Raw genomic sequence first — 24,958 nt, 5'->3', positions numbered from 1 at the left:
GGCCCAGGTGTGTAGGGCGGCGACTTGGTCGACCGTGCACACCTTCACTCTGTTCCACAGAGTGGATGTTCAAGCATCGGCAGATGTTTCCTTTGGCCGCAAGGTTCTTAGTGCGGCGGTCCCTTAGGGTCCCTGGTTTTGGTCCTTTGGGCTGTTTGGGATTTCTTTGTATCCCTGGGTTATTTGTTTTTTTCCTGGGTTATTGCTCCCGTTGAGCAAATTTTTTCTCGTGTTGCCCAGCTGGTTTCCTTCCTTTGGTAAGGTTACTTTCTTGATGTGGAGACTGCGTTGCCTTTAGGCGCGGCTGCGTTTCCCACCCCTCATGTTTGCACTGCTTTGGGACGTCCCCATTGTGACGAATATGAAGATGGCGGCGACTGTCGGAGGACGTAAGAGAAAACGGAATTTTTGTAAAATCTTACCTGTAAAATTCCTTTCTCTGAGTCCTCCGACAGTCGCCGCCCCCGCCCCTCTTTTGGGGTTTAGGTACTCTACTGCTATTCCACTGAAACTGAAGCAGGAAACAGGAAGCAGGAGGGTATAGACTGAGGGGACCACCCCCTGGGGTGGGGATATGTTAAAAGCTTTAATATTGACATATTCTGTTGCCTAGCTACTCCTACGGAGAAAAGTCTAATACCCCATTGTGACGAATATGAAGATGGCGGCGACTGTCGGAGGACTCAGAGAAAGGAATTTTACAGGTAAGATTTTACAAAAATTCCGTTATTACAAATTATGTGAGCAGACTATAGTTCCTCTTTAATGGGCTTCTTCTTGAGCCTCTCCTTTGTTGTCTTGGTGGTATGTTTTTGGTCAGTGTCATGCTGGAAGACCAATCTTCAGTGTTCTGGTTGAGGGAAGAAGGTTCTCATCCCAGATTTTACAATACATGGACCTGTCCATTGGCCCCTCGATGCGGAAAAGTCAGCCTGTACCCTTAGCAGAGAAACAGCCCCAAAACATAATGTTTCCACCCCTGTGCTTAACTGTAGGGATGGTGTTCTTAGGGTCATAGTCAGCCTTTTTCTTCCTCCAAACATGGCGAGTTGAGTTAATGCCAAAGAGTTCAATTTTGGTCTCATCTGAGCACAGCACTTTCTCCCAATTCTTATCTGAATCATTTAGCTGTTCATTGGCAAACTTTAGACGGGTCTGTACATGTGCTTTCTGAAGAGGGGGACCTTGCGGGCGCTGCAGTATTTCAATCCATGGCGGCGTATTGTGTAACCAATGGTTTGTTTGGTGACTGTGGTCCCAACTGGCTTGAGGTCATTCACAAGCTCCTCCTGTGTAGTTCTGGGCTGATCCCTCACTTTTCTCATGATCCACCTTACCCCATGAGGCAAAATCTTGCATGGAGCTCCAGACCGAGGGTGATTGATGGTTATTTTGCATTTCTTCCATTTATGAATAATCTCTCCAACAATTGTCTCCTCACCAAGCTTCTTGCTGATGGTCTTGTAGCCCATTCCCATGTGCAGGTCTACAATCTTGTACCCAACGTCCTTTAAAAGCTCTTTGGTCTTGCCAGGGGTCTTCAAACTGTGGCCCTCCAGTTGTTTAGGAACTACCATTCCCATCATGCCTAGTCATGTCTGTGAATGTCAGAGTTTTACAATGCCTCATGGGATGTGTAGTTCCGCAACAGCTGGAGGGCTGTAATTTGAGGATTCCTGGTCTCTCCCATGATGGTGAGGTTTGAATGGAAGAAAGAGATTCTATGGACAGTTGTCTTTTATACACATAACGAGTTGTCATTAGGAGCGCTTCTTAAATTGACAGGACTAATCAGTGCACCACATAAGCACATACTGGAGCCAGTCTGTGGGAGCCAGAATTATTGTTGGTTGGTAGGGGATCAAATACCTATTTTACTCACTGAACTGCAACTCAATTTATATCATTTGGATTGTGTTATTTCTGGATTTTTGGTTAATATTCTGTCTGTATCATTTAAAATACAGCTATAATAACAATTATAGACCCTTCATTTCTTTGTGAGTGGGCAAACTTCTGCATGGGGATCAAATGATTATTTTTGCCACTTTTTTTTTTTTTAAAGCCCGTGGTTTGTGAAACACACTCAAGACTAACACCCGGTGCAAAAAAAAGGGCACACACACAAAAGTGAGAACACTAAAAAGTGCACAGGACATACATGTGGACCTCCTCTGAAGAGATAGGGCCCTTACAGCTCTTTGGTCTTGCCCATGATGGTGAGGTTTGAATGGAAGGAAGATTCCATGCTGAAATCCAAACACAGGTGTGACCGCTCCAGGTGAGGTATGATTCAGGTGCAGGTCGGATCCGTCGTCCGGTAAGCTAATCAAGTATGGAAAGAAGTGACCGCACTCCGAAGATTCAAATCAAAAAAGGAGTAATTTTATTCTTCATCATATACATCAAAGATCGGACTGGTGAGACATGGGACAAAAAAGGTTGACGCGTTTCACGACACGAGGGGTCGCTTACTCATAACCAAAATTCTATGGACAGGTGTCTTTAATACACATAACGAGTTGTCGTTAGAAGCACCTTCTTAAAATTGACAGGACTAATCTGTGTACCACATGAGCACACACTATAGCCAGTCTGCGAGAGCCAGAATTATTGTTGGTTGGTAGGAGATCAAATACTTATTTTACTCACTGAACTGCAACTCAATTTATAACATTTGTATTGTGTTAATTTCTGGATTTTTGGTTAATATTCTGTCTCTATCATTTAAAAACACACCTAAGATAAAAATTATGACCCTTCATTTGTTTGAAACCTACAAAGCAAAAAATACTGGTTTTTACTTTATGAAAAAGTCCTGGTCTTCATGTTGCTACTGTTAACTTTCTTACAATCAAACTCATACATCCCTCACTCTAGCACCTTTAACTAAACTTCCCCTGGCAGAAAATAAAACATCAAACATGTTAACATTTTATTTATTCTATGAAAGTGCAATGCCAGCTTTACAAGCACAGTAGTATTATCTTTTTTCTTTATTTAAATAAAGCAATATTCACAAAGTAAAATGTGGGGTAGGTTGATCTGATCTTGCTGGCAGAGTAAATATACTATTCTAATTTCTATACAGGTTAAGCCGCACCCTTAAAGCCACTCGTGAGGAATAAAGTAAACCTTGCATATTGTTTTTGGTACTCGGCTCCAGATTTCAACTTGAAACAGAAATGCAAGTTGTCCCTTGACAATATTGTAGCAGAAAGATCTTCTCTTCACCATTAGCAACGTGCTCGGATCCTAGTCCAAACCCACCTGAGCGAGCCTGCCAGCAAGCTGTCACTATACTGAGCTAATAAGCAGCTAATGCATTCCCGGCCCACATTCCTTTTACGAGGGCCGGGACAAGGGGTGGCTGCCCTGGGCGCAATCATTTATTACAGGGATGTGGGCGCTCTTACCCTAAGGGAAGTGGGGGGTGCAGTTTGGCATCTTTGCCCTAGGCGCTGGGTGACCTTGTCCCGGCACTGCCTTGTATACATGCGGCTGCAGGACAGGGTCACAGATAAATGGCCTAATACAGGTGACCGGTTCCTGGCGGGCTCGTGGGTTCAGATTGAGATCCAAACATGCATGAGCCCATCTCCATTTACTATAATATCATTGCTTCACTGGCTGACAAACCAGACTGCCAACCACAAAAAAGAAGTCTTCCCATCAACTGCACCAAGAAAAATGACTGCCAAGAGGGAACTTGCACCTGTTTTAGGACAATTTGGGGTTGGTTTAATAAAGGCAAATAGACTGTGCACTTTGCAAGTGCAGTTGCTCCAGAGTTTAGTAAATGAGGTGTGAAGCTTCATCGTGCAAAGAATACCCAATCACAAGCAAGAAAAGCTTGCACGTGATTGGATGGTGTCAGCAGAACGTCCCCTCATTTACTAATCTCTGGAGCGAATGCACTATTTAGAGTGCCATTGCACTTACAAAGTGCACAGTCCATTTGCCTTTAGTAAACCAATAACTGCTAGAAAATAAAAAACCTTATTATTTACAAACAGGTTAGTAGACAGTACAGTTTACAATCTGAAAGCAGCATTTCCCACGATGACCATCTCTTCACCCGGGCTCAGTCCAGTATGTATAAAAAAAAAAAAAAACTGCAGAGGGCGTGGTCGCAAGCGATCAAACACTGATTGGTTCACGAACAACATTGTGTCTCTTCACCACGTAGATCTTTTGTCCTGAGACGGTGACATAGAAGGAGTGCTCGCCGAACACAACTGTGCAGGAGAGAAAACAAAGATGTGTTGTATCATCATTTACAACAAGAGAACCCCCCAAGTCCCAGTTCTCAGCATCCGCTTACTCACTGCTCATGCGTTTAAATGGAACCTGGTCCCCAAGACAGCGGAAGCTGCAAGCCGTAGTCACCATCTCTCGGATTACACTGGCAAAATGCTCATCATTTTCCAGATCACCGGCACTCTGTATGGAGAAAGAAGTCGCCCGAAATTATAGTCTCATTATTAAAGATTTAAATAGCACCGTTGTACAGAAAGAACACACACAGGCCAACAATACAAATGACAAAAAGCACAATGAAATTCTAGGCAGTTTCAGTTTAAGATCAGGCCTTTTCTGACACTTTGTTTACACATAAAAGTCATTTTTTTGCTAGAAAATAACTTAGAACTCCCAAACATTATATATGCTTAAAAAAAAAAAAAAAAAAAAAAAAGGAGGCCCTGGAGAATAAAATTGTAGGTTTTGTCACAAGGTTTTTGTGCAGCAGTTTTTAAAGGCATTTTTTGGGGGGAAAAAGTATACATTTTTTAATTTTAACGCACAAAAACACAATATACCGTATATACTCGAGTATAAGCCAACCCCAATATAAGCCGAGGCACCTAATTTTAGCTATAAAAAAAAAAAAAAAAAAAACAGTGAAAAATGTATTGACTCGAGTATAAGCCTAGAGTGGGAAATGCAGCAGCTCCTGGATCCAAACTGGACCACCACGAGACCAAAAACAGGGGCTGCGGGCATGGTGCAGGGGCGGCGGACATGGTACAGGAGATTCAGGGCTGTGGGCATGGTACAGGAGATGGTACACAGGCATGGCACAGGAGATGGTACACATAGTACAGGCATGGCACAGGAGATGCAGGGCTGTGGGCATGGTACAGGAGATGGTACACAGGCATGGCACAGGAGATGGTACACATAGTACAGGCATGGCACATGAGATGCAGTGCTGCGGGCACGGTATAGGAGAATTTCCTTTTTATATTTACAAAACAAAAATACCCAGAAGTTACTAAATACCATCAAGAGAAAGCCCCACCGGTCTCAAAAAATATAAAATTCCTTTATGTACAGTGTTGCACGACTAGTTGTCAGTCAAACTATCACAGCAGTAAAAGAAATGGCCTGGTAATGAAGGGGCATTTCAGTGATTGAACCTTAAAGAGGAAGTAAACTTCCTCTGCAAACATTTACCTATAGGTAGGCCTATAATAAGACTTACCTATAGGTAGTGTAAATACCTCCTAAACTCGCACTGTTTAGGAGATATTTACATTGCATGCAGCCAGTGACGTCAGTGGCGCATGCGCTCTGAAGGAACAGCCACGGGTGCCGTTCCTTCCGAGGCCCGTGCCGTGAACGGCGGCTCCCGTGTGCATGCGCAGGAGTGACGTCATCGCGGCTCCAGCCAACCACAGCGCCTTGAGCCCGCAAATCCGGAAGTAACTCCGGGGATTATTACAGCGGTGACATCGATGTGCAGGCTTCTTTCTAAAGGAAGTATTATATAATGAGCTAGTATGCGATGCATACTAGCTCATTATGCCTTTATCTTACAGAGTTTTTGGGTTTTGGTTTTTTTTCTGGGTTTACAACCGGAGGTGCAGGTCCTAGGGAAGGAACTGCCTGCCATACATTCCCATCACAGCTGAATTCTGGACCATTGTCACAGGCAAAGCTTCACTACTTCCAGGTAGTGTTAGATCTTGCTGCTAAGCGCCACCTCCCACATATTCCTTATTGGCCTTTTACGGTTTGGCAGCCTGACTGACAGGGTGGATTTGATATAAATCAAGTCGATTTAAATCATTAGTAAAAAGGCTCGTTTTAACCACTTCCCGCCCGCCATATGCAGAATGACGACCACAGGGTGGTTGCATTATCCTGACTGGGCGTCATATGACGTCCAGCAGGATAAGCCGCTCGTGCGCACCAATCGGTGATGTGTCAATCTAACACACTGCATCTCCGATCTAGGTAAAGAGCCTATGAAATAGGCTCTTTAGCATGCAATCAGCGGGGTTCAATCACAGCTGATCACATGGTAACCAGGAAGTGTCATGTGTCGGCTTTCCTCCATTTGCGCTGACAAGGCGCGGGTAGAGGAGAGCCGATCAGCGGCTCACCTGACGGGGGGGGGGGGGGGGATGCCTATCAGTGCCCATCACTGCCACCAATCAGTGCCCATCAGTGCTGAATATTAGTACTTTCTCAACAGTGCCACCTCATCTGTGCCCGTCAGTGGAGAGAACGTTCTTATTTACAACATTTTATAACAAAAACAAAAAAAAAATTTTTTTTTTTTTTTTTAAATTTGTGGTCTTTTTTATTTGTAGTGCAAAAAAATAAAACAAGCCAGTTGTGATTAAATACCACCAAAAGAAAGCTCTATTTGTGGGGAAAAAAAGATAAAAATTTCATATGGGTACAGTGTTGCATGACTGCGCAATTGTCATTCAAAGTGTGACAGTGCTGAAGGCTGAAAACTGGCCTGGGCAGGAAGGGGGTAAAAGTGCCCAGTATTGAAGCGGTTAAATAAAAATGGATTTTTGTAAGATCTTACCGTAAAATCCTTTTCTCTTAGCTCATTGACAGACGTAGTCCTCGGTGATACACCACCTTCGGGTTATGTTGCCTCCACAGGAGCAGGACTAGACAGGAAATTAAAAAGCTCTGGCCACACCCTAGGGGCAGTCCCAGAGGGTATATCCTCTCTCTCTCTGCCTCAGCAAATCAGTTATGTGAAAAAGCAGTCTTTAGAGATTTAACCCAACCCAACTCAAAAAACAGAGGGGCGGGGACTACGTCTGTCAATGAGCTAAGAGAAAAGGATTTTACGGTAAGATCTTACAAAAATCCATTTTTCTCTAGCGCTCATTGACAGACGTAGTCCTCGGTGATACACCACCTTCGGGACGTCCCAGAGCAGTATCACAACTGAGGGGTGGGAAAATGAAATCAAATCCCAATCTAGAAGGCCCAACCGGTGCCAACTAGAAGTTTACAATGCTCATCCTTAATGATGAGACTCAACAAAAAAGAGAAAAAAATGTTTTGTTTTTTTTTTCAAACAGAAAAAAAAAACCCTCGAGGTAGACCACCGGTCTCCTCAAATTGCGGCCTGCAAAACCTTGCGGCCAAATGAGGCATCCGCCGATGCCGTCACATCAATTTTATAGAATTTTGTAAAGGTATGTACCGACGACCAGGTGGCCGCCTTACATACCTGGACCACTGACGCCTGATGGCGAAAGGCCCAGGAAGTACTGAGCGCTCGAGTGGAGTGCGCCCTAACAGGGAATGGAGGACTCTGACCCTTAATAGAATAAGCCTGTACCACCGTTTGTCTAATCCATTTGGCAATGGTCGCGGCAGATGCAGGCAAACCCTTTCTGGGGCCATCCGTGATCACAAAAAGTGAATCCGTCTTACGGAATGATTCCGTAGCTTTCAGGTATACCCTGATTGCCCGAACCACATCTAAGGAATGCAACGCATGTTCCCGATGATGCTTGGGCTGAGGACACAAGGAAGGTAGTACAATATCTTCATTCAGATGAAAATCTGAAACCACCTTAGGAAGAAAAGATGGCTTAGGATGAAGTACTACCTTATCCCTATGAATCACTAGGTATGGGGACTGGCATGATAATGCAGCCAGTTCTGACACCCTGCGAGCAGAAGTAATAGCCACCAAAAAGGCCACCTTCTGGGATAAAGTAAGCAAGGGAATCTCCCTGATGTTTTCAAAGGGAGGTTTCTGTAGAACCGACAAAACCAAATTAAGATCCCAGGGCGGTAAGGGCGCGCGGACTGGTGGAGCCAGGTGCCGCACCCCCTGGATGAAATTCCGCACCAAGGACTTGGTAGCTAAAGGTTTCTGAAAGAAGATTGCTAATGCTGAAACTTGACCCTTGATGGTGCTCAAGGCTAGCTTCTGCTCAACCCCTTGTTGCAAAAAGGCCAATATTCGAGTCACCGAATAGGTACGTGGAGGAAATCCTAAAGATTTGCACCACGCAATATAAGTCTTCCATGTGTGATAATAGACCTTGCTGGAAGTCGCTTTCCTTGCTTTAATAAGGGTAGGAATGACTGAAGTAGACAAACCTCTGTCCTTCAGTACTTGGGTCTCAATGGCCAGGCCATTAAACCCAGCGACTGTAAAGCATGATGGTAAATTGGTCCTTGAGACCACAGACACTCCCTGAGATGAAGTTCCCACGGAACGTCTGCGACTAGCATGTCCAAGTCGGCCAGGCCGGCTTGAGGAGGCCAGCCTAGAATTTCTAGGACCACTGGCGCTGATAGAATCTGAACCAGGCGTCCCTAGAGGTATCTGGCCCCGACCATCCGAGAAAGTCTGGTCGTTTTCTGTTCCCACACATTTATCAGATACCTGATTGTTATCAGGAAGGGTGATCTTTTCTGGTTGAACCTCAGGGACCGAAGTCACCCGACTAGAGGCTACTTGGCCTATCTGGTCAACCAGATCCGATTCCTGTGAGGTATAGGGACTAATCTTAGGAAAAGGTAAAGGAAAAGATCTATTCAGGGAACGGTAACTACCGCTTCCTGTAGTACTTAAATGTTGGAAGGGAAGAATCGCACCGGTAGTAGTGGTTGATGCTCGATCTAATGTCCTGAATACCGGTGAAAACGTCCCCCCACCCTGAAACCGGGTGGGGGCGCACCTTCAGGCTGTGTACTCCTTTGCTTCGGGTTTGGCTGGGTTGGTCCTCTGCTTGTCCGACCAGCCCTTCTTGAACCCTCCTGGAGGAGTCTTGCCTTTCCCGCTAGTACCAGCCGGGCGCCCTTTATGGGCGGTAAAGAAAGGTCCTCGCTTGTTGCGAGGTCCCTTAGTTTTGCAGCCTGTGGCAAAAAAGTGCTCTTGCCCCCAGTGGCATCCTTAATGATTTCATCTAGGTTGGCCCCAAATAGACGATTCCCCTGAAAAGGGAGATTTGTCAAGGTCTTTTTGGAACCTAGGTCAGCTGACCAGCATTTTAACCACAGCACACGTCTGAGGATCACCGCTGACATAGATGCATGCCCTAATAAGGGAGTAGTGTCCAAGGCTGTGTCACAGATAAACTGTAGCCCTTGTATAATCTGTTCCATCAAATCAGATGTCTCCTGGGGAATATCTTTTCCCCTAAGGTCTTGGCGTACCAATCTCGCCCATTCCGTAAGTGTCTGGGAAACTAGACCAATAACAATTACTGGTCTAAATGCTGACCCTATCAGAGAGAAGATAGTGCGGGACTCTGCTTCCATCTTTCGATCCACCGGATCCTTAAAGGATGAAGTGTCCTCCACTGGGATAACCGTGGCTTTATTCAGCCTGGAAATAGGTGGATCCACCACTGGTGGTACCGTCCATTTCTTAATGATGGATTCCTCAAACGGATAGCGTCTAGCAATACGCTTGGAAATAGTAAAGGTACGTTTAGAATGCTCCCATTCTCCTTTAATCTGATTACCGAAACATTTGGGTACAGGAAAAACCTTCACCGTTTTGATGGGCTTATTAGTACCAAAAGGAATCTCTGTTTCAGTTGCCTCTGCCGGTAAAGCCTCAAGTTTTAAGGTTTCCTGCACTGCCACAACTAGTGCGTCCACCAATGCTTCTTCCTGAATTATAGCAGGAGAAGAAGCGTCCTCCTCACTGTCTGAGGGGGCTTTACCTGGGATAACAGCCCTTGCAGAGGAACCTGCAACTGCAGTGACCATCTCTGAATCTGAGTCAGAGGTGTCAGATAGTATAGGGGTAGGCGGGGGTCGCTTCCTTGACCCCCGTCCCTGACAGGCCGCCTCCACCCGAGCCACCATAGACTCCAAAATTGCTGTAAATGACTCTACACTCTGTGCACCGGCGGGTCCCGTGGCCCCCTCGAGGGAAACAGGTGGGGGAATATGTGTGGCAGGGTCCATGATAATTCCAGTCACTTCCTGGATAATATAATTCAAAAATAAAAAACTTTTTTTTTTTTTTTTTCAGACCCCCAGCGCCACAAAAAGCCCCTTAGTGTTACCTGCTAGGGATCCCTATCGATCGAGAGAGAGAGAGAGAGATAGACCCCCAGGCTCACCACTTGATGCTCAGAGTTTAACTGCAACAGGTTACAGCGCTGTCTTGACAAACAGGAAGTCTTTTGGCTGGCTGCCCAGGAAGAAAGGAGGCGGCTCCGCCCCTCTGCACGCCTTCCGGCGCCTCCCTAAGCTCCACGAGGTGTTTGGATCACCTCAAACATGGCCGCCCCCATGCTGGAGACACGAGGCTACGCCAAAATGGCGGCTCGTGCGATCCTGCAAAAAAAATGGCGGCAGCCTGTACTGAATAGCGGTGTGCTGCAGGGCACACAACACTCTCTCTGCATGGGGATTTGGCGTGGTTGGCGGTACCGGCCCTGGCGGACCGCATGGCCATTCGGGAGGCCTGCTAATAGCTGGAGATCTGATTAGGAAGGCAGTCTACATGTCCGTGGCTTCTGACTGGTAGGTAGCTTATTCTTATCACCGTAAGATTCCCAGAATGCCACAGATTACATCTTTTTAACATGTATACAATTAGATTGTTAGCTCCCAAACCAAGCCTCCTGGCTTTTGCACATAAAATCACACTCAAAGTAGGAGGATCTGTGTCATGTTATAGGATAGAGAGGGACTCTATCTTACCATACAGAGAGGGGCCCGCGTTCACCACAAGACCCGTCAGGGGAAAAGGGGGAACATACTACTCACCATACCGGAACCAGGCGGGCACCAACTCCTGACAGTACCCCTCTCCACCGGGGCGGGAGGGCTGTCGACTGATACGGACGCCGTGACTCATGGTCTTTGGCGTTTCAGCGAGACGTTTAACTCGCGGGGTCAGTCCTTTAATGGGACTTTGTCGCGGCCGACCCAGCGCGGAGCTATGGCCTGCACGCGCTCGTAGGCTGAACTGGGGTGACCACCGGATCTCAACATCCAGCCCGTCGCCCAGTTCAGCTTTCTTGCTTGAAGATCTCACAGGAACACTGGAGAAAAAAAGCTGTCTAAAAAATCCTTTAAGAAAAAATTCTTGCCAGGACCTAAGATCCCAGCAAGGTATCTAGGTCCTTACTCCTAACTAGACAGAAAATAACTGATTTGCTGAGGCAGAGAGAGAGAGGATATACCCTCTGGGACTGCCCCTAGGGTGTGGCCAGAGCTTTTTAATTTCCTGTCTAGTCCTGCTCCTGTGGAGGCAATTTAACCCGAAGGTGGTGTATCACCGAGGACTACGTCTGTCAATGAGCGCTAGAGAAACTTGATTTAAATCATAATTTTTAAAGAGCAACGGTCATCTCTGTCCCGCAGCAGCTCATCCTCTGACTCACCGACATTCATAGTCACTTTAATGGGATGGCTGGTGATGCGGCAGTGATACAACAAGGTGAGGGACGTGGCGGCAGCAGGTGAGTGGATGCCCACTAACAGGCGCTGCCCTGATGGATCTGAAATGACAGGTGCTCTTTAAATGTAAGAACTCATTCTTGCTGGCAATATGTGAAAAATTGTGTGAATGCATCAATGCAGTTCATGTTATATCTGCTTGCAGAGCTTGGATTCACTGAATGAGTTTACCAAAAATGTAAAATATTACAGAATTTAAAGCCTTATGCTACATAACTAAGCTTCATTTCATGCTGAATAAACTAAATTATTCTTGTATCTTAAATAGAAAACCATCTTCGGATAGATTTTTACTCCAAAAGCATTTTATTAAAATAAATTTGATAAAATAAATAAAATCCGATTTAAATTAAAAATATCAGATTTTTTTTTTATAAAATCATTGATTTTTATCCACCCTGCTGACTGACCAATAGGAATGTGTAGGAGGCAGAATCAGGTGAGCAAGCTTCAAAATTATTAGGAAATGCTGAAGCACTTGGATTTGTGCTGCTGCACCTCTTAGGTCCCTGCACTTCAAACCTGCAGCAGTTTGTTACCCTCCCCCCCCCCCCCCCCCCAGTAACAGGGTCTCTCAGCCCTAAAAAATGTTTGGCTTTTGATATTTTAAATACTTTTATTACCTTCAATAAACCCTTTGCAGAGATTTCACCTCCCTCCCTGTCCCTGGACAAGAAATAAGGGAAGTGATTGTCACCAGGGCTAGCCAAAACAATCAGAAATAAAAACCTGATTGAGGTTCTAACTCTTCTGTATTTCAACTGAAACAAACAGTGTTTTATGACCATCCCTGTCCCCACTGGAGAGACTTCTCATCACTTCCTGTTCCACCAGGAAGTGAGGGTCGAATCTTCCCAGATGAGACAAGGACTGCAAATAAAATCCCAAATAGAGCTTGTAACCCTTCCCCACTCTATCCAACAGTTATTGCATTTACCGCCAACACGCCATCCTCACTCATCACCAAGTACCCCAGCTGATCCGGGATCCGTTCCAGACCCTGAGTAAGCGTGGAAGTCTGAGAAGGGAAAAACAGGAAAAAGAAATTGAAAATGCAAATACCACTTTTAAAAAAAGGAAAATAATTACATTTATGGCCCGCTGACGCAATCCACAACATATTCATGCCTTACCGCAAAGACATGAATAGGCTCATAAAGTGTTATGAAACAATTCAAGCTAAACTAAAAAAAAAAAAACAAAGGGGTGGTTGCTTGGTGGGTGTTATTGCAGGTTAGTTGTGGAGGAGTGGTGGAGATAGGTTGTGTTGGTGCAGATTAATTCTTGAAGAGTGGTAAGGTTGGGTGGGGTGTAGGTTAGTTCTTGAAGAGTGGAAAGGTTGGGTGGGGTGCAGCTTAGTTCTTGAAGAGTAGTAAGGTTGGGTGGGGTACAGCTTAGTTCTTGAAGAGTGGAAAGGTTGGGTGGGGTGCAGCTTAGTTCTTGAGGAGTGGTAAGGTTGGGTGCAGCTTAGTTCTTGAAGAGTGGTAAGGTTGGGTGGGGTGCAGATTAGTTCTTGAGGAGTGGTAACGTTGGGTGGGATGCAGCTTAGTTCTTGAAGAGTGGTAAGGTTGGGGGGGTGCCGCTTAGTTCTTGAAGAGTGGTAAGGTTGGGTGGGGTGCAGCTTAGTTCTTGAAGAGTGGTAAGGTTGGGTGGGGTGCAGCTTAGTTCTTGAAGAGTGGTAAGGTTGGGTGGGATGCAGCTTAGTTCTTGAGGAGTGGTAAGGTTGGGTGGGGTGCAGCTTAGTTCTTGAGGAGTGGTAAGGTTGGGTGGGGTGCAGCTTAGTTCTTGAGGAGTGGTAAGGTTGGGTGGGGTGCAGCTTAGTTCTTGAGGAGTGGTAAGGTTGGGTGCAGCTTAGTTCTTGAAGAGTGGTAAGGTTGGGTGGGGTGCAGATTAGTTCTTGAGGAGTGGTAAGGTTGGGTGGGATGCAGCTTAGTTCTTGAAGAGTGGTAAGGTTGGGGGGGTGCCGCTTAGTTCTTGAAGAGTGGTAAGGTTGGGTGGGGTGCAGCTTAGTTCTTGAAGAGTGGTAAGGTTGGGTGGGGTGCAGCTTAGTTCTTGAAGAGTGGTAAGGTTGGGTGGGATGCAGCTTAGTTCTTGAGGAGTGGTAAGGTTGGGTGGGGTGCAGCTTAGTTCTTGAGGAGTGGTAAGGTTGGGTGGGGTGCAGCTTAGTTCTTGAGGAGTGGTAAGGTTGGGTGGGGTGCAGCTTAGTTCTTGAGGAGTGGTAAGGTTGGGTGGGGTGCAGCTTAGTTCTTGAGGAGTGGTAAGGTTGGGTGGGGTGTAGGTTGGTTCTTGAGGAGTGGTAAGGTTGGGTGGGGTGTAGCTTAGTTCTGGAGGGGTTGGTTTGGGGGCAGGTAGACTGACTCAGCCACTGGTTGTCATTTTATCAGGTTGGTGGATCCGATTCCTGCCATGTCCTTTTTCCTATCCTTTAAGACAGACTTACAATATCCCTATGGGTCTCATAGGTTAATAAATTTGTTTGCTTTTAATAATAGCCTGTTACAAAATTGTTGCGTATACGGAGGCATTTCATATCCATGACATTCACAGCCTGGTTTGCAAACGCATTTAGGAGATAAATAGTTGTATTATCTGTATCACCCCCCCCAGGGTTTTTTTCTCCAGCTGCTATGAATAGTGCTACTATAAGACTTTCCTTTAATTAACTTCCTCCAAGTGGCGCCTGATTATCTTGTAGCATTTCTCTAAATAAAGTCTAAACCTACCCACAGTACATACTGCACACAAGGGGTGCACCCATCAGACTTTTTCAGTCCTGATTCCGATGCCTGGGCTTTGTGTATCTGTCGATACCGAACCGGGACTATTGTTGAATTAATAATAAACTGTATACCTTCCACCTTATACCTTCCTTGAAGAGACTAAAGGCACCAGACTTTACTAACTAAACATAACCAAGACAAAATAACAGATGTATGTAATGTATTGAATTCTTATTTATTTAAAAAACAAATTGTGCATTCAAATCAAAAATAGAATGCAATCAAACTTCTTTAAATAAAATGTTAAATAAATAAAATGTAGCAGTAGAACTCTTTGGTTCACTCCATGTTGATTCTAGCATTCTACGCACACGTGAGGCTGACGAATGACAAAGGTCGGCCTGTGGCTCTGTTAATTTTTCCGATCCCAGATCCAGCTATTTTGTCAGTATCGAGGCGGATATCGGATCGGTGCACACATACAGTATGCTGCAGCTCTTGTATCCACAAACTACTCACAACTACTGAACCCCAAGTGAGAGCTCAGAGGCAAACCTAAAGGATGATAGACAGAGAGGTAACCCTTTGTCTGAGCCAAACTTTACTAAAATAATGGCAAAGGATTTCCAAACAGCAACTGATGAGAACATGACATGAAATACAGGAGAATGCAACATATACAGCACCTTATATTGCTGGTCAACAGCATTGATGACCAGAGGGAGGAAAATTGTCAGCCATCAGTGGTAGGTGGGGGGGGTGGGGCGGCATTGGTGATTTATGAGGAGAAAAGGAGGGATCAAGCACTCTGTGTAAGGGGAGGTGGGCAATGATTTTATTTGGAGGGAGAGCAGGGCGCTCTGAGGAGGGAAGGGCGCTTGTACTCTGAGGAGAGGAGGGCTCTGGCGCTCACCTGAGGAAGAAGGCGCTCTGAGGAGGGGAGGACGCTGGCGCTCGGCTGAGGAGAGGGGGAAGAGGTTGGCACTCGGCTGAGGAGAGGGCGCTGGTGCTTGGCTGAAGGGGAGGGGCACTAACGTTCAGTTGAGGAAGAGTGGAGGGCGCTGGCGCTCTCAGGAGGGGAGGGCGCTGGCGCTTGGCTAAAGGGGGGGTGCTTGTGCTCGGAGGAGGAGGGGAGGAGGGGTAAGAGGTTGGCGCTCGGCTGAGGAGGGGAGGGCGCTGGCGCTTGGCTGAAGGGTAGGGCACTGGGGCTCTGAGAAGGGGAGGGCGCTTGTGCTCGGTTAAGGAAGAGGGGAGGGCGCTGGCGCTCTCAGGAAGGGAGGGCGCTGGCGCTTGGCTAAAGGGGGGGGTGCTTGTGCTCGGAGGAAGTGGGGAGGAGGGGTAAGAGGTTGGCGCTCGGCTGAGGAGGGGAGGGCGCTGGCGCTTGGCTGAAGGGTAGGGCACTGGGGCTCTGAGAAGGGGAGGGCGCTTGTGCTCGGTTAAGGAAGAGGGGAGGGCGCTGGCGCTCTCAGGAAGGGAGGGCGCTGGCGCTTGGCTAAAGGGGGGGGTGCTTGTGCTCGGAGGAAGAGGGGAGGAGGGGTAAGAGGTTGGCGCTCGGCTGAGGAGGGGAGGGCGCTGGCGCTTGGCTGAAGGGTAGGGCACTGGGGCTCTGAGAAGGGGAGGGCGCTTGTGCTCGGTTAAGGAAGAGGGGAAGGCGCTGGCGCTCTCAGGAGGGGAGGGCGCTGGCGCTTGGCTGAAGGGGAGTGAGCTTGCGCTCAGAAAAGGGGAGGGCACTGGCGCTCGGCTGAGGAGGAGGGGGAAGAGGTTGGCGCTCGGCTTAGGAGGAGGGGGAGGGCGCTGGCGCTTGGCTGAGGAGGAGGGCGTTGGCACTCTGAGAAGGGGAGGGCGCTGGTGCTCGGTTAAGAAAGAGGGGGAAGGCGCTGGCGCTCTCAGGAGGGGAGGGCGCTAGCTGAGGAAGAAGGGAGGGCGCTGGCGCTTGGCTGAAGGGGAGGGTGCTGGCACTCGGCTGAGGGGGGGGGCGCTGGCGCTCGGCTGAGGGGGGGGGGCGCTGGCGCTCGGCTGAGGGGGGGGGGCGCTGGCGCTCGGCTGAGGGGGGGGGGGGCGCTGGCGCTCGGCTGAGGGGAGGGCGCTGGCACTCAGTTGAGGAAGAGGGGGGGGGGGAATGCACCCTCTGTAATGTAGACTGGAGCTCCCTATATGTAATAGAATGGACTCTACTAACACACACAGGAGGAGAAGTAGAACACAAAACATGGGATGGCAGGAAGGTGAATGCAGGAAGTGACAGTACACAGCACACAGTATGGTATACATTGTACACAGCACGGTATACATTGTACACAGCACATAGTATGGTATACATTGTACACAGCACACAGTATGGTATACATTGTACACAGCACACAGCACGGTATACATTGTACACAGCACATAGCATGGTATACATTGTACACAGCACACAGTATGGTATACATTGTACATAGTATGGTATACATTGCACACAGTATAGTATACATTGTACATAGTACGGTATACATTGTACACAGCACACAGTATAGTATACATTGTACATAGTATTGGACACACAGAAGTTTATCACACTTATAATTCCTCCACTAACATTTCCTATAATAGAACATCGTATAGGACATCACATGACCACTCACCATGTCTGCTGCTTCTACACCCAGCTACTTCCTCCTTCGCTCCTCACATCCCAGCCCTCCTCTCCCGATAGGTTCCTTTCCTGGCCAACTCTTCATTCCGATGTCCTGAGCGGTGAGGCTGACTGTCAATCATAATCCGAGTCCCACCCACGTATTTAATGGGCGGGGAAGCCACTATACACCGGTGTTCTTGTTTCTGATTCGCTCTCTTGTCGTTCGCCTTGTGATTGGTTCTGCTTTAGAACTGAAGGCTGTCCTCGCTCCGATGTGAGCGTATGCTACGTGTGACAGCTTCGGATTGTAACTTGTATTCACTTCTTGTTGTCGGCTATCCATGTGTTATCTCAATTATACTGCGATCCGAAAGTATGTTCTTACTTCTGAGGCGGTGAGAGGTTATCGCCGCCATTTTTTCGAAGACCGAAGCACACTGGAATCTATGGAATGGGCACACGTATTATGGCGCTGCTAATGGAGACATTATTATTATTAATAATAACAATAAAATAATCTAAAAAATATATAACATAATGTATTTTGCTGCTTCTGTGTAAAAAAAAAAAAAAAGGGAACTTTTCTGCTGTCCATAAGAAAGCTCCTAACTCCCTAATTTTGAGCGACTGTCCCTCTTTCCTCCTCATTTGTCCCTTATTTTGGTCTGATCTATATAGCTGTATGCTTTTTTTCTTGACCAAAAATGTACACAGATGGACTTCTCTACTAACTACCATTGTAAGAGAGTCGCGTTCTCCAATAACCACCAATGTAAGGGGTCGGTCTTCTCCGTTGACCTCCAATGTAAGGGGTTGGTCTTCTCCAATAATCACCAATGTAAGGGGTCGGTCTTCTCCGTTGACCTCCAATGTAAGGGGTCGGTCTTCTCCGTTGACCTCCAATGTAAGGGATTGGTCTTCTCCAATAATCACCAATGTAAGGGGTCGGTCTTCTCCGTTGACCTCCAATGTAAGGGGTCGGTCTTCTCCGTTGACCTCCAATGTAAGGGGTTGGTCTTCTCCAATAATCACCAATGTAAGGGGTTGGTCTTCTCCATTGACCACCTATGTAAGGGAGTCGTCTTCTTCAATAACCACCAATGTAAGGGGTCGGTCTTCTTCAATAACCACCAATGTAAGGAGTTGGTCTTCTCCATTGACCACCAATGTAAGGGGTTGGTCTTCTCTACTGACCACCTATGTAAGGGAGTTGCCTTTTCCAATAACCCCCAATGTAAGGAGTTGGTCTTCTCCGTTGACCACAAATGTAATGGGTTGGTCTTCCCCAATAGTCACCAATGTAAGGGGTTGGTCTTCTCCACTGACCACCTATGTAAGAGAGTCACCTTTTCCAATAACCACCAATGTAAGGGGTAGGTCTTCTCGACTAACCACCTATGTAGGGAGTCGCCTTCTCCAACAACTACCAATGTAAGGGGTCAGTCGTCTCCGTTGACCACCAATATAAGGGGTTGGTCTTCTCTACTGACCACCTATATAAGGTAGTTGCCATCTCCAATAATCACCAATATAAGGGGTTGGTCTTCTCCATTGACCACAAATGTAAGGGGTTGATCTTCTCCAATAATCACCAATGTAAGGGGTCGGTCTTCTCCGTTGACCTCCAATGTAAGGGGTCGGTCTTCTCCGTTGACCTCCAATGTAAGGGGTTGGTCTTCTCCAATAATCACCAATGTAAGGGGTTGGTCTTCTCCATTGACCACCTATGTAAGGGAGTCGTCTTCTTCAATAACCACCAATGTAAGGGGTCGGTCTTCTTCAAAAACCACCAATGTAAGGGGTCGGTCTTCTTCAATAACCACCAATGTAAGGGGTTGGTCTTCTCCATTAGCCAACTATGTAAGGAAGAGTCGCCTTCTCCAGCAACCACCTATGTAAGCGAGTCGTCTTCTCCATTGACCACCTATGTAAGGGGTTGGTCTTCTCTACTGACCACCTATGTAAGGGAGTTGCCTTTTCCAATAACCCCCAATGTAAGGAGTTGGTCTTCTCCATTGACCACCAAAGTAAGGGGTTGGTCTTCTCTACTGACCACCTATGTAAGGGAGTTGCCTTTTCCAATAACCCCCAATGTAAGGAGTTGGTCTTCTCCATTGACCACCAAAGTAAGGGGTTGGTCTTTTCTACTGACCACCTATGTAAGGGAGTTGCCTTTTCCAATAACCCCCAATGTAAGGAGTTGGTCTTCTCCATTGACCAAAAATGTTATGGGTTGGTATTCCCCAATAGTCACCAATGTAAGGGGTTGGTCTTCTCCACTGACCACCTATGTAAGAGAGTCACCTTTTCCAATAACCACCAATGTAAGGGGTAGGTCTTCTCGACTAACCACCTATGTAGAAAGTCGCCTTCTCCAACAACTACCAATGTAAGGGGTCAGTCGTCTCCGTTGACCACCAATATAAGGGGTTGGTCTTCTCTACTGACCACCTATGTAAGGTAGTTGCCATCTCCAATAATCACCAATATAAGGGGTTGGTCTTCTCCATTGACCACAAATGTAAGGGGTTGGTCTTCTCTAATAATCGCCAATGTAAGGGGTTGGTCTTCTCCATTGACCACCAATGTAAGGGATTGGTCTTCTCTAATAATCACCAATTTAGGGGGTTGGTCTTCTCCACTGACCACAAATGTCAGGAGTTGGTCTTCTCTAATAATCGCCAATGTAAGGGGTTGGTCTTCTCCATTGACCACCAATGTCAGGAGTTGGTCTTCTCTAATAATCACCAATGTAAGGGGTTGGTCTTCTCCATTGACCACCAATGTCAGGAGTTGGTCTTCTCTAATAATCACCAATGTAAGGGGTTGGTCTTCTCCATTGACCACCAATGTCAGGAGTTGGTCTTCTCTAATAATCACCAATGTAAGGGGTCGGTCTTCTCCATTAACCACCAATGTAAGGGGTTGGTCTTCTCCAATAATCACCATTGTGAGGGGTTGGCCTTCTCCATTGACCATTAATGTCACAAACTGCTCTTCCTTTTTGATCCTTATGAATATATATATATATACACACACAGTATCTCACAAAAGTGAGTACACCCCTCACATTTTTGTAAATATTTTATTATCTTCCCATGTGACAACACTGAAGAAATGACACTTTGCTACAATGTATATTAGTGAGTGTACAGCTTGTATAACAGTGTACATTTTGCAAGTGCAAAGTGTAACTTTGAAAACATTTTAAAATAATTTAAAATAAAATTTATTTATTTATTTATTTTTTTCATTTTTTTTTTTTTTAAACAGGTACTCTTGTGGAGGGATCTGGGCGTCTAAAAGACCCCCAATCCCCTCCTCTGCACTTAAAAGCATTCAAAACGCCAAGTTTGGCTGTTTTGAATGCTGTCATTTTTTTAAATCTGGCGCCGAGTACCCGGAAGTGATGTCATGACATCACTTCCAGGTTTTTACATGGAGACCCGATCAGAGCTGAATGCGGCTTTGATCTGGTCTTCGGCGGCCATGCAGGCTGGTTGTCCGGGTCTCCCGGTGGGACGGGAGACCCGGGGCGAGCCGCGGAAGGCGGCGGGAGGGGGGGTGTCTCCTCCCGCTCCTTGTAATGACAGCCGAGCGGCTTCTCAGCCCTATCAGTTGTCATTACAAGACAGCCGACCCTCGGCTATAGATGCCGGTACCGCGGTGATGCCTCTAGCTGCAGCCATCACTCCAGTACAGCACTTTCCCGAAATATCGGCAATATCGGTAACCTCTGGGGCCGATTACGATATATCGGGGAAAGTGCAGATCGGCCCTCGATATATCGGCCTTGCCGATAATCGGTCGATCCCTACACAGAATGTGTACAGAATGCCCCCCAGATATGTCATATTCTGCTTGTGTGATTGGCTCACCAAATTTCCTATAAGTCTGCACTAAGATACAAGTCAGATCTCTGGCATCCCCTGCAACAAAAATTTCTTTTTTGGTGAGATACTTCCAATAGGAAATCACTTCTAAAGGGATGCAGACCCTGCAATTTTCCTCAAGGTACACAGCTGATTGATAATTATGAAACCACTCCCATTAGACTCAATTCTGCACCAGGATACAGACAAACACACCGGGACTTCTTCAGAAAAACAAAAGATAGGAATCTGCAACAAAGTTTGTTAAATACCCTGCAATGTCCATAGATCACCCAAAGGGGAATGTTTTTTCCTCAACAAAAATGGAGTTACGCTTTATTATTGGAGATCCGCTTCCCCAGCTAAGCACAGCCAGAAGTTTTGTGCCCTGATGCAGGGGGTGCGTATTTGGACCTGGAAACGCGTCGGGTTTTCTATATGATTACTGTATAACAATAAAGCATTTTGGACTTTTTTACCTTCACTTTGTTGCTTGTGTTGTAGGGTAGGCACATGCTTGGAGTTATTTTTCTGGGAACCCACCAAAATAAATAACGTCCAAAAGGGATGTAGACCCTGCAATTTTCCTCATTAAAGCCCTGCAAGTGCAGCAACTTATTGCTAATTAAGAAACCACTCTCATTAGACTCACATGGGCACAGACAAACACACAGGGATTTCTTCAGAATAACAAAAGGTAGGAATCTTCAACAAAGTTTGCTAAAACCCTTGCAATGTACAGAGATCACCCAGAGGGGATGTTTTTTTCTCAACAAAAGTGGAGTTACTCTTTAAACACTTCTCTTCCGTCACTCTGGTCAGTGCCATTCTCTGGGTATTGGGAAGCATGGAACACATCACCTGCCTCATACAATGCTGGGGGCCCTAGAAGCCAATCATTTGGGTCATGCTATTTTGCTACAAAATTGCAGGTGACATTGCAGGGTTGGCGATGGGGACATGGGCAGCGAAAAGGAGCTGTAAAGAGAAGTTTAGGCATTGAACGGGGTAAGAGGGGGTTAAAAATCATCTTTTTTACTTATTACACACTTGTTTTTTAAGTGACCCTGTCACCACGGGTCACAACTGAAACAAGTCATAACTGTGAAAGAAGAGGTTCTATACTTATCCTATCCAGTTGCCCATGAAGGCCTCTTGATCCCTTTAGGGAAAGACAGCCTTGACTGATGGGGGCATGGCCAGGAGCTTGGATTGAGCAGGAGGCAATATGGTAAAAGAAGATTCGACGGTGTCATGGGTATGGGATTGGGCCTGAGCTCAGTTAAGAATACCTCCTCCAGGGAATTCTGGGTCTTTTGGAGAAACGTGGCTGGAAGAGCTGCCCGCCCCGTCTCTTTTTTCGGATGGCCTGACACAGCTTTAGCAGCAGTTTTTGACCTTGCCAGCAGTTAAAGTTCTTGTAATGGGCTATGCCCTAGACTGTAAATTGGTTAAATTGGTGGTAGGCTGTCTGTCCAGCATTTATGGTAATTATGTGCCCCCCCCCCCATTTGGAATTTCATTTGTTAATGACAAAGAGTGCTCACAGTACAACTCTGCCTGGCACTGGTCTAAATGTGTACTTGTTTTGGTGTTGGAAACTAAATAAAGCTGTGGCCTTGCCCTTTCCAACTTAATGGTTGTAAGTGTGTGTTGTGTTTTTTTTACATGGGGAGGGGGCAAGGGGGGTTGTTATTAGGGATCGACCGATTATTGGAAATGCCGATATATCGGGGGCCGATATGCACTTTCCCCGATATATCGGAATCGGCCACCAAGGGTACTGATATTGCCGATATTTCGGGAAAGTGCTTGTACAGGAGTGATGGCGGCAGCTAGAGGCATCACCCCGGTACCGGCGTCCATAGCCGAAGGTCGGCTGTCTTGTAATGACAACCGATGCGTCTGAGAAGCCGCTCAGCTGTCATTACAAGGAGCAGGAGGGGACGTCTCCCGCCTTTCCGCGGCTCGCCCGGGTCTCCCGTCCCACCTGGAGACCCGGGCATCCTACCTGCACGGCCGCCGAAGAGAAGACCCGATCAAAGCCGCATTCAGTTCTGATAGGGTCTCCATGTAAAAAACCCGGAAGTGTTTTCACTGTCATGACATCACTTCCGAGTATTCGGTGGCAAATTAAAAAAAATGTGAGCATTCAAAACAGCCAAACTTGGCGTTTTGAATGCTTTTAAGTACAGAGAAGGGGTTTGGGGTCTTTTAGACCCCCAGATCCCTCCACCAGAGTACCTGTGAAAAAAGAAAAATGTTTTAAATGTCCGAAAATATCTGCCGATACCGATATCCGATGACCAAAATATCAGTATCGGTATCGGCAATAAAAAAAAATAGTTATACTCAGACTGGTCTGAGGTAGTAAGCGGGGTGCCCCAAGGCTCAGTCCTGGGACCAACCTTGTTCAATTTATTCATAAACAGCATTGAGGTCGGGATCAGTAGTTCAATATCAGTTTTTGCAGATGACACAAAATTGGGCAGGGCAATAACTGCACAGCATGAAGCAGATATCCTACAGAATGACCTGGACAAAATAACAGAGTGGGCAACAACATGGCAAATGAGGTTTAATGTGGAGAAGTGTAAGGTTTTGCACTTGGGGACTAGAAACATAAAATCACAATACACTTTAGGAGGGGAACCCTTGGGGGAATCAAAAACGGAGAAAGATCTGGGAGTCTTGGTTGATGATAGATTAGGCAACAGCATGCAATGTCAAGCGGCAGCTGCCAAAGCCAGCAGAATATTAGCATGCATAAAGAAAGGGATGTATTCCAGAGATAAAACTATAATCCTTCCACTTTATAAAACTCTGGTCCGACCGCATCTGGAGTATTTTGTCCAGTTCTGGTCGCCAGTCCTCAGGAGGGATGTGTTGGAGCTGGAGAGAGTCCAGAGAAGGGCAACTAAACTAATTAGGGGATTGGAGGACCTTAATTATGAAGAGCGTCTGCAATCGCTTGATTTATTCTCCCTGGAGAAGAGACGCCTGAGGGGGGACATGATAGCAATTTATAAATATCTCAATGGGGATCTCAGCTTAGAAAAACAGCTATTCAGTAGAAGGGATTGCATGAGGACTCGAGGGCATACAATGCAATTAGAGGAGAAGAGTTTTAACCTCAGGCAACGTGGGGGGTTCTTTACTGTTAGGGCTACAAGATTGTGGAATTCTCTACCACAAGAGGTGGTTTCTGCGGGTAGTATGGTGGCTTTCAAAAGACTCTTAAACGTACATTTCAAGGATCAGAACATTCAGGGGTATGTGAGATGATTACAGCCACACACACCTACACAGGTTGAACTGGATGGACTACTGTCTTTATTCAACCTCACCTACTATGTAACTATGATATCGGTTGATTACTAGTTGTTATTATGTAATATTGTTTCCTGGGCCTATGCGCATCAGTCATGTGTTGATGTGCAATGCAATGCCACAATGCAGCTTCTTCAAGTATTCAACACCTTCAGTGAGTTAAATATCATCTCCCCTACCACGTGTTATAGTCTCTCCCCCTGGCTCATACATCCTATAGTGACCCATCAGCTGGCGGGAAGAACCACAGCAGGCAGTGGGGGAGCAGATATTCTACACAGCCAGAAATGTGAAAAAAACTTGCTGCGGCTGGAGTTTCCACACACGGGTCGCCATCTCTTTTGGCCTGTTAAATTTACAATTATCCTGGAAGTCATTGGTGAATAAAGCAGTCCATCTGTACAAGGCCACTTATTCCAGTAGGGGGGCATTCAACAAATTCGATAAAGTGTGGGGCGGTTGGCTACCACTGTTTCTAAATGAGCAACTCCATCTGTATACTTCTTCCCACCTGCTTTTGTGTCACTTTGGGTTTAGATGCCGAGTTGTCAATGGGGGTTGTAGACGCCTACTTGAGGTGCAATCACATGGAATACTTTATTGCAATTGTAATTTTTCCTTCAGTAATCCATTGCTTTTGTGTACAGATTGGTCAGTCAGGTGGGGGTGGTCGGGGTACCCTTGTAGTATTGATTAGAGTTAGACCCCATTCAGAC

At 46.4% G+C, this 24,958-nt stretch overlaps 1 protein-coding gene across 1 annotated transcript; it reads right to left on the bottom strand.

Moving 5' to 3' along the window:
- Window positions 1-3,969: 3,969 nt before the first annotated feature.
- Window positions 3,970-17,095, bottom strand: LAMTOR4 (late endosomal/lysosomal adaptor, MAPK and MTOR activator 4). The gene is made up of 4 exons (XM_082254911.1): window positions 17,048-17,095; window positions 12,641-12,721; window positions 4,329-4,443; window positions 3,970-4,238 (listed from the first exon to the last, which is right to left on the bottom strand). Exons 1-4 carry the CDS (start codon window positions 17,048-17,050, stop codon window positions 4,141-4,143), a joined length of 297 nt encoding a protein of 98 aa, XP_082111037.1. The 5' UTR covers window positions 17,051-17,095; the 3' UTR covers window positions 3,970-4,140.
- Between the last annotated feature and the right edge of the window lie 7,863 nt (window positions 17,096-24,958).

Source organism: Pelophylax lessonae (genome assembly GCF_965119305.1).
Source record: "Pelophylax lessonae genome assembly, chromosome: 4".
Taxonomy (NCBI): domain Eukaryota; kingdom Metazoa; phylum Chordata; class Amphibia; order Anura; family Ranidae; genus Pelophylax; species Pelophylax lessonae.
The sequence above is the reverse complement of the archived record's forward strand: the minus strand, read 5'-3'. Positions and strand labels throughout refer to the sequence as shown.

Coding starts and splice junctions, on each gene's coding strand:
- LAMTOR4 (XM_082254911.1), bottom strand. Junction 4,444..12,640: donor GTGAGGATGGCGTGTTGGCG/GTAAATGCAATA, acceptor TTCTCCATACAG/AGTGCCGGTGATCTGGAAAA. Junction 4,239..4,328: donor TCCATTTAAACGCATGAGCA/GTGAGTAAGCGG, acceptor TCTCCTGCACAG/TTGTGTTCGGCGAGCACTCC.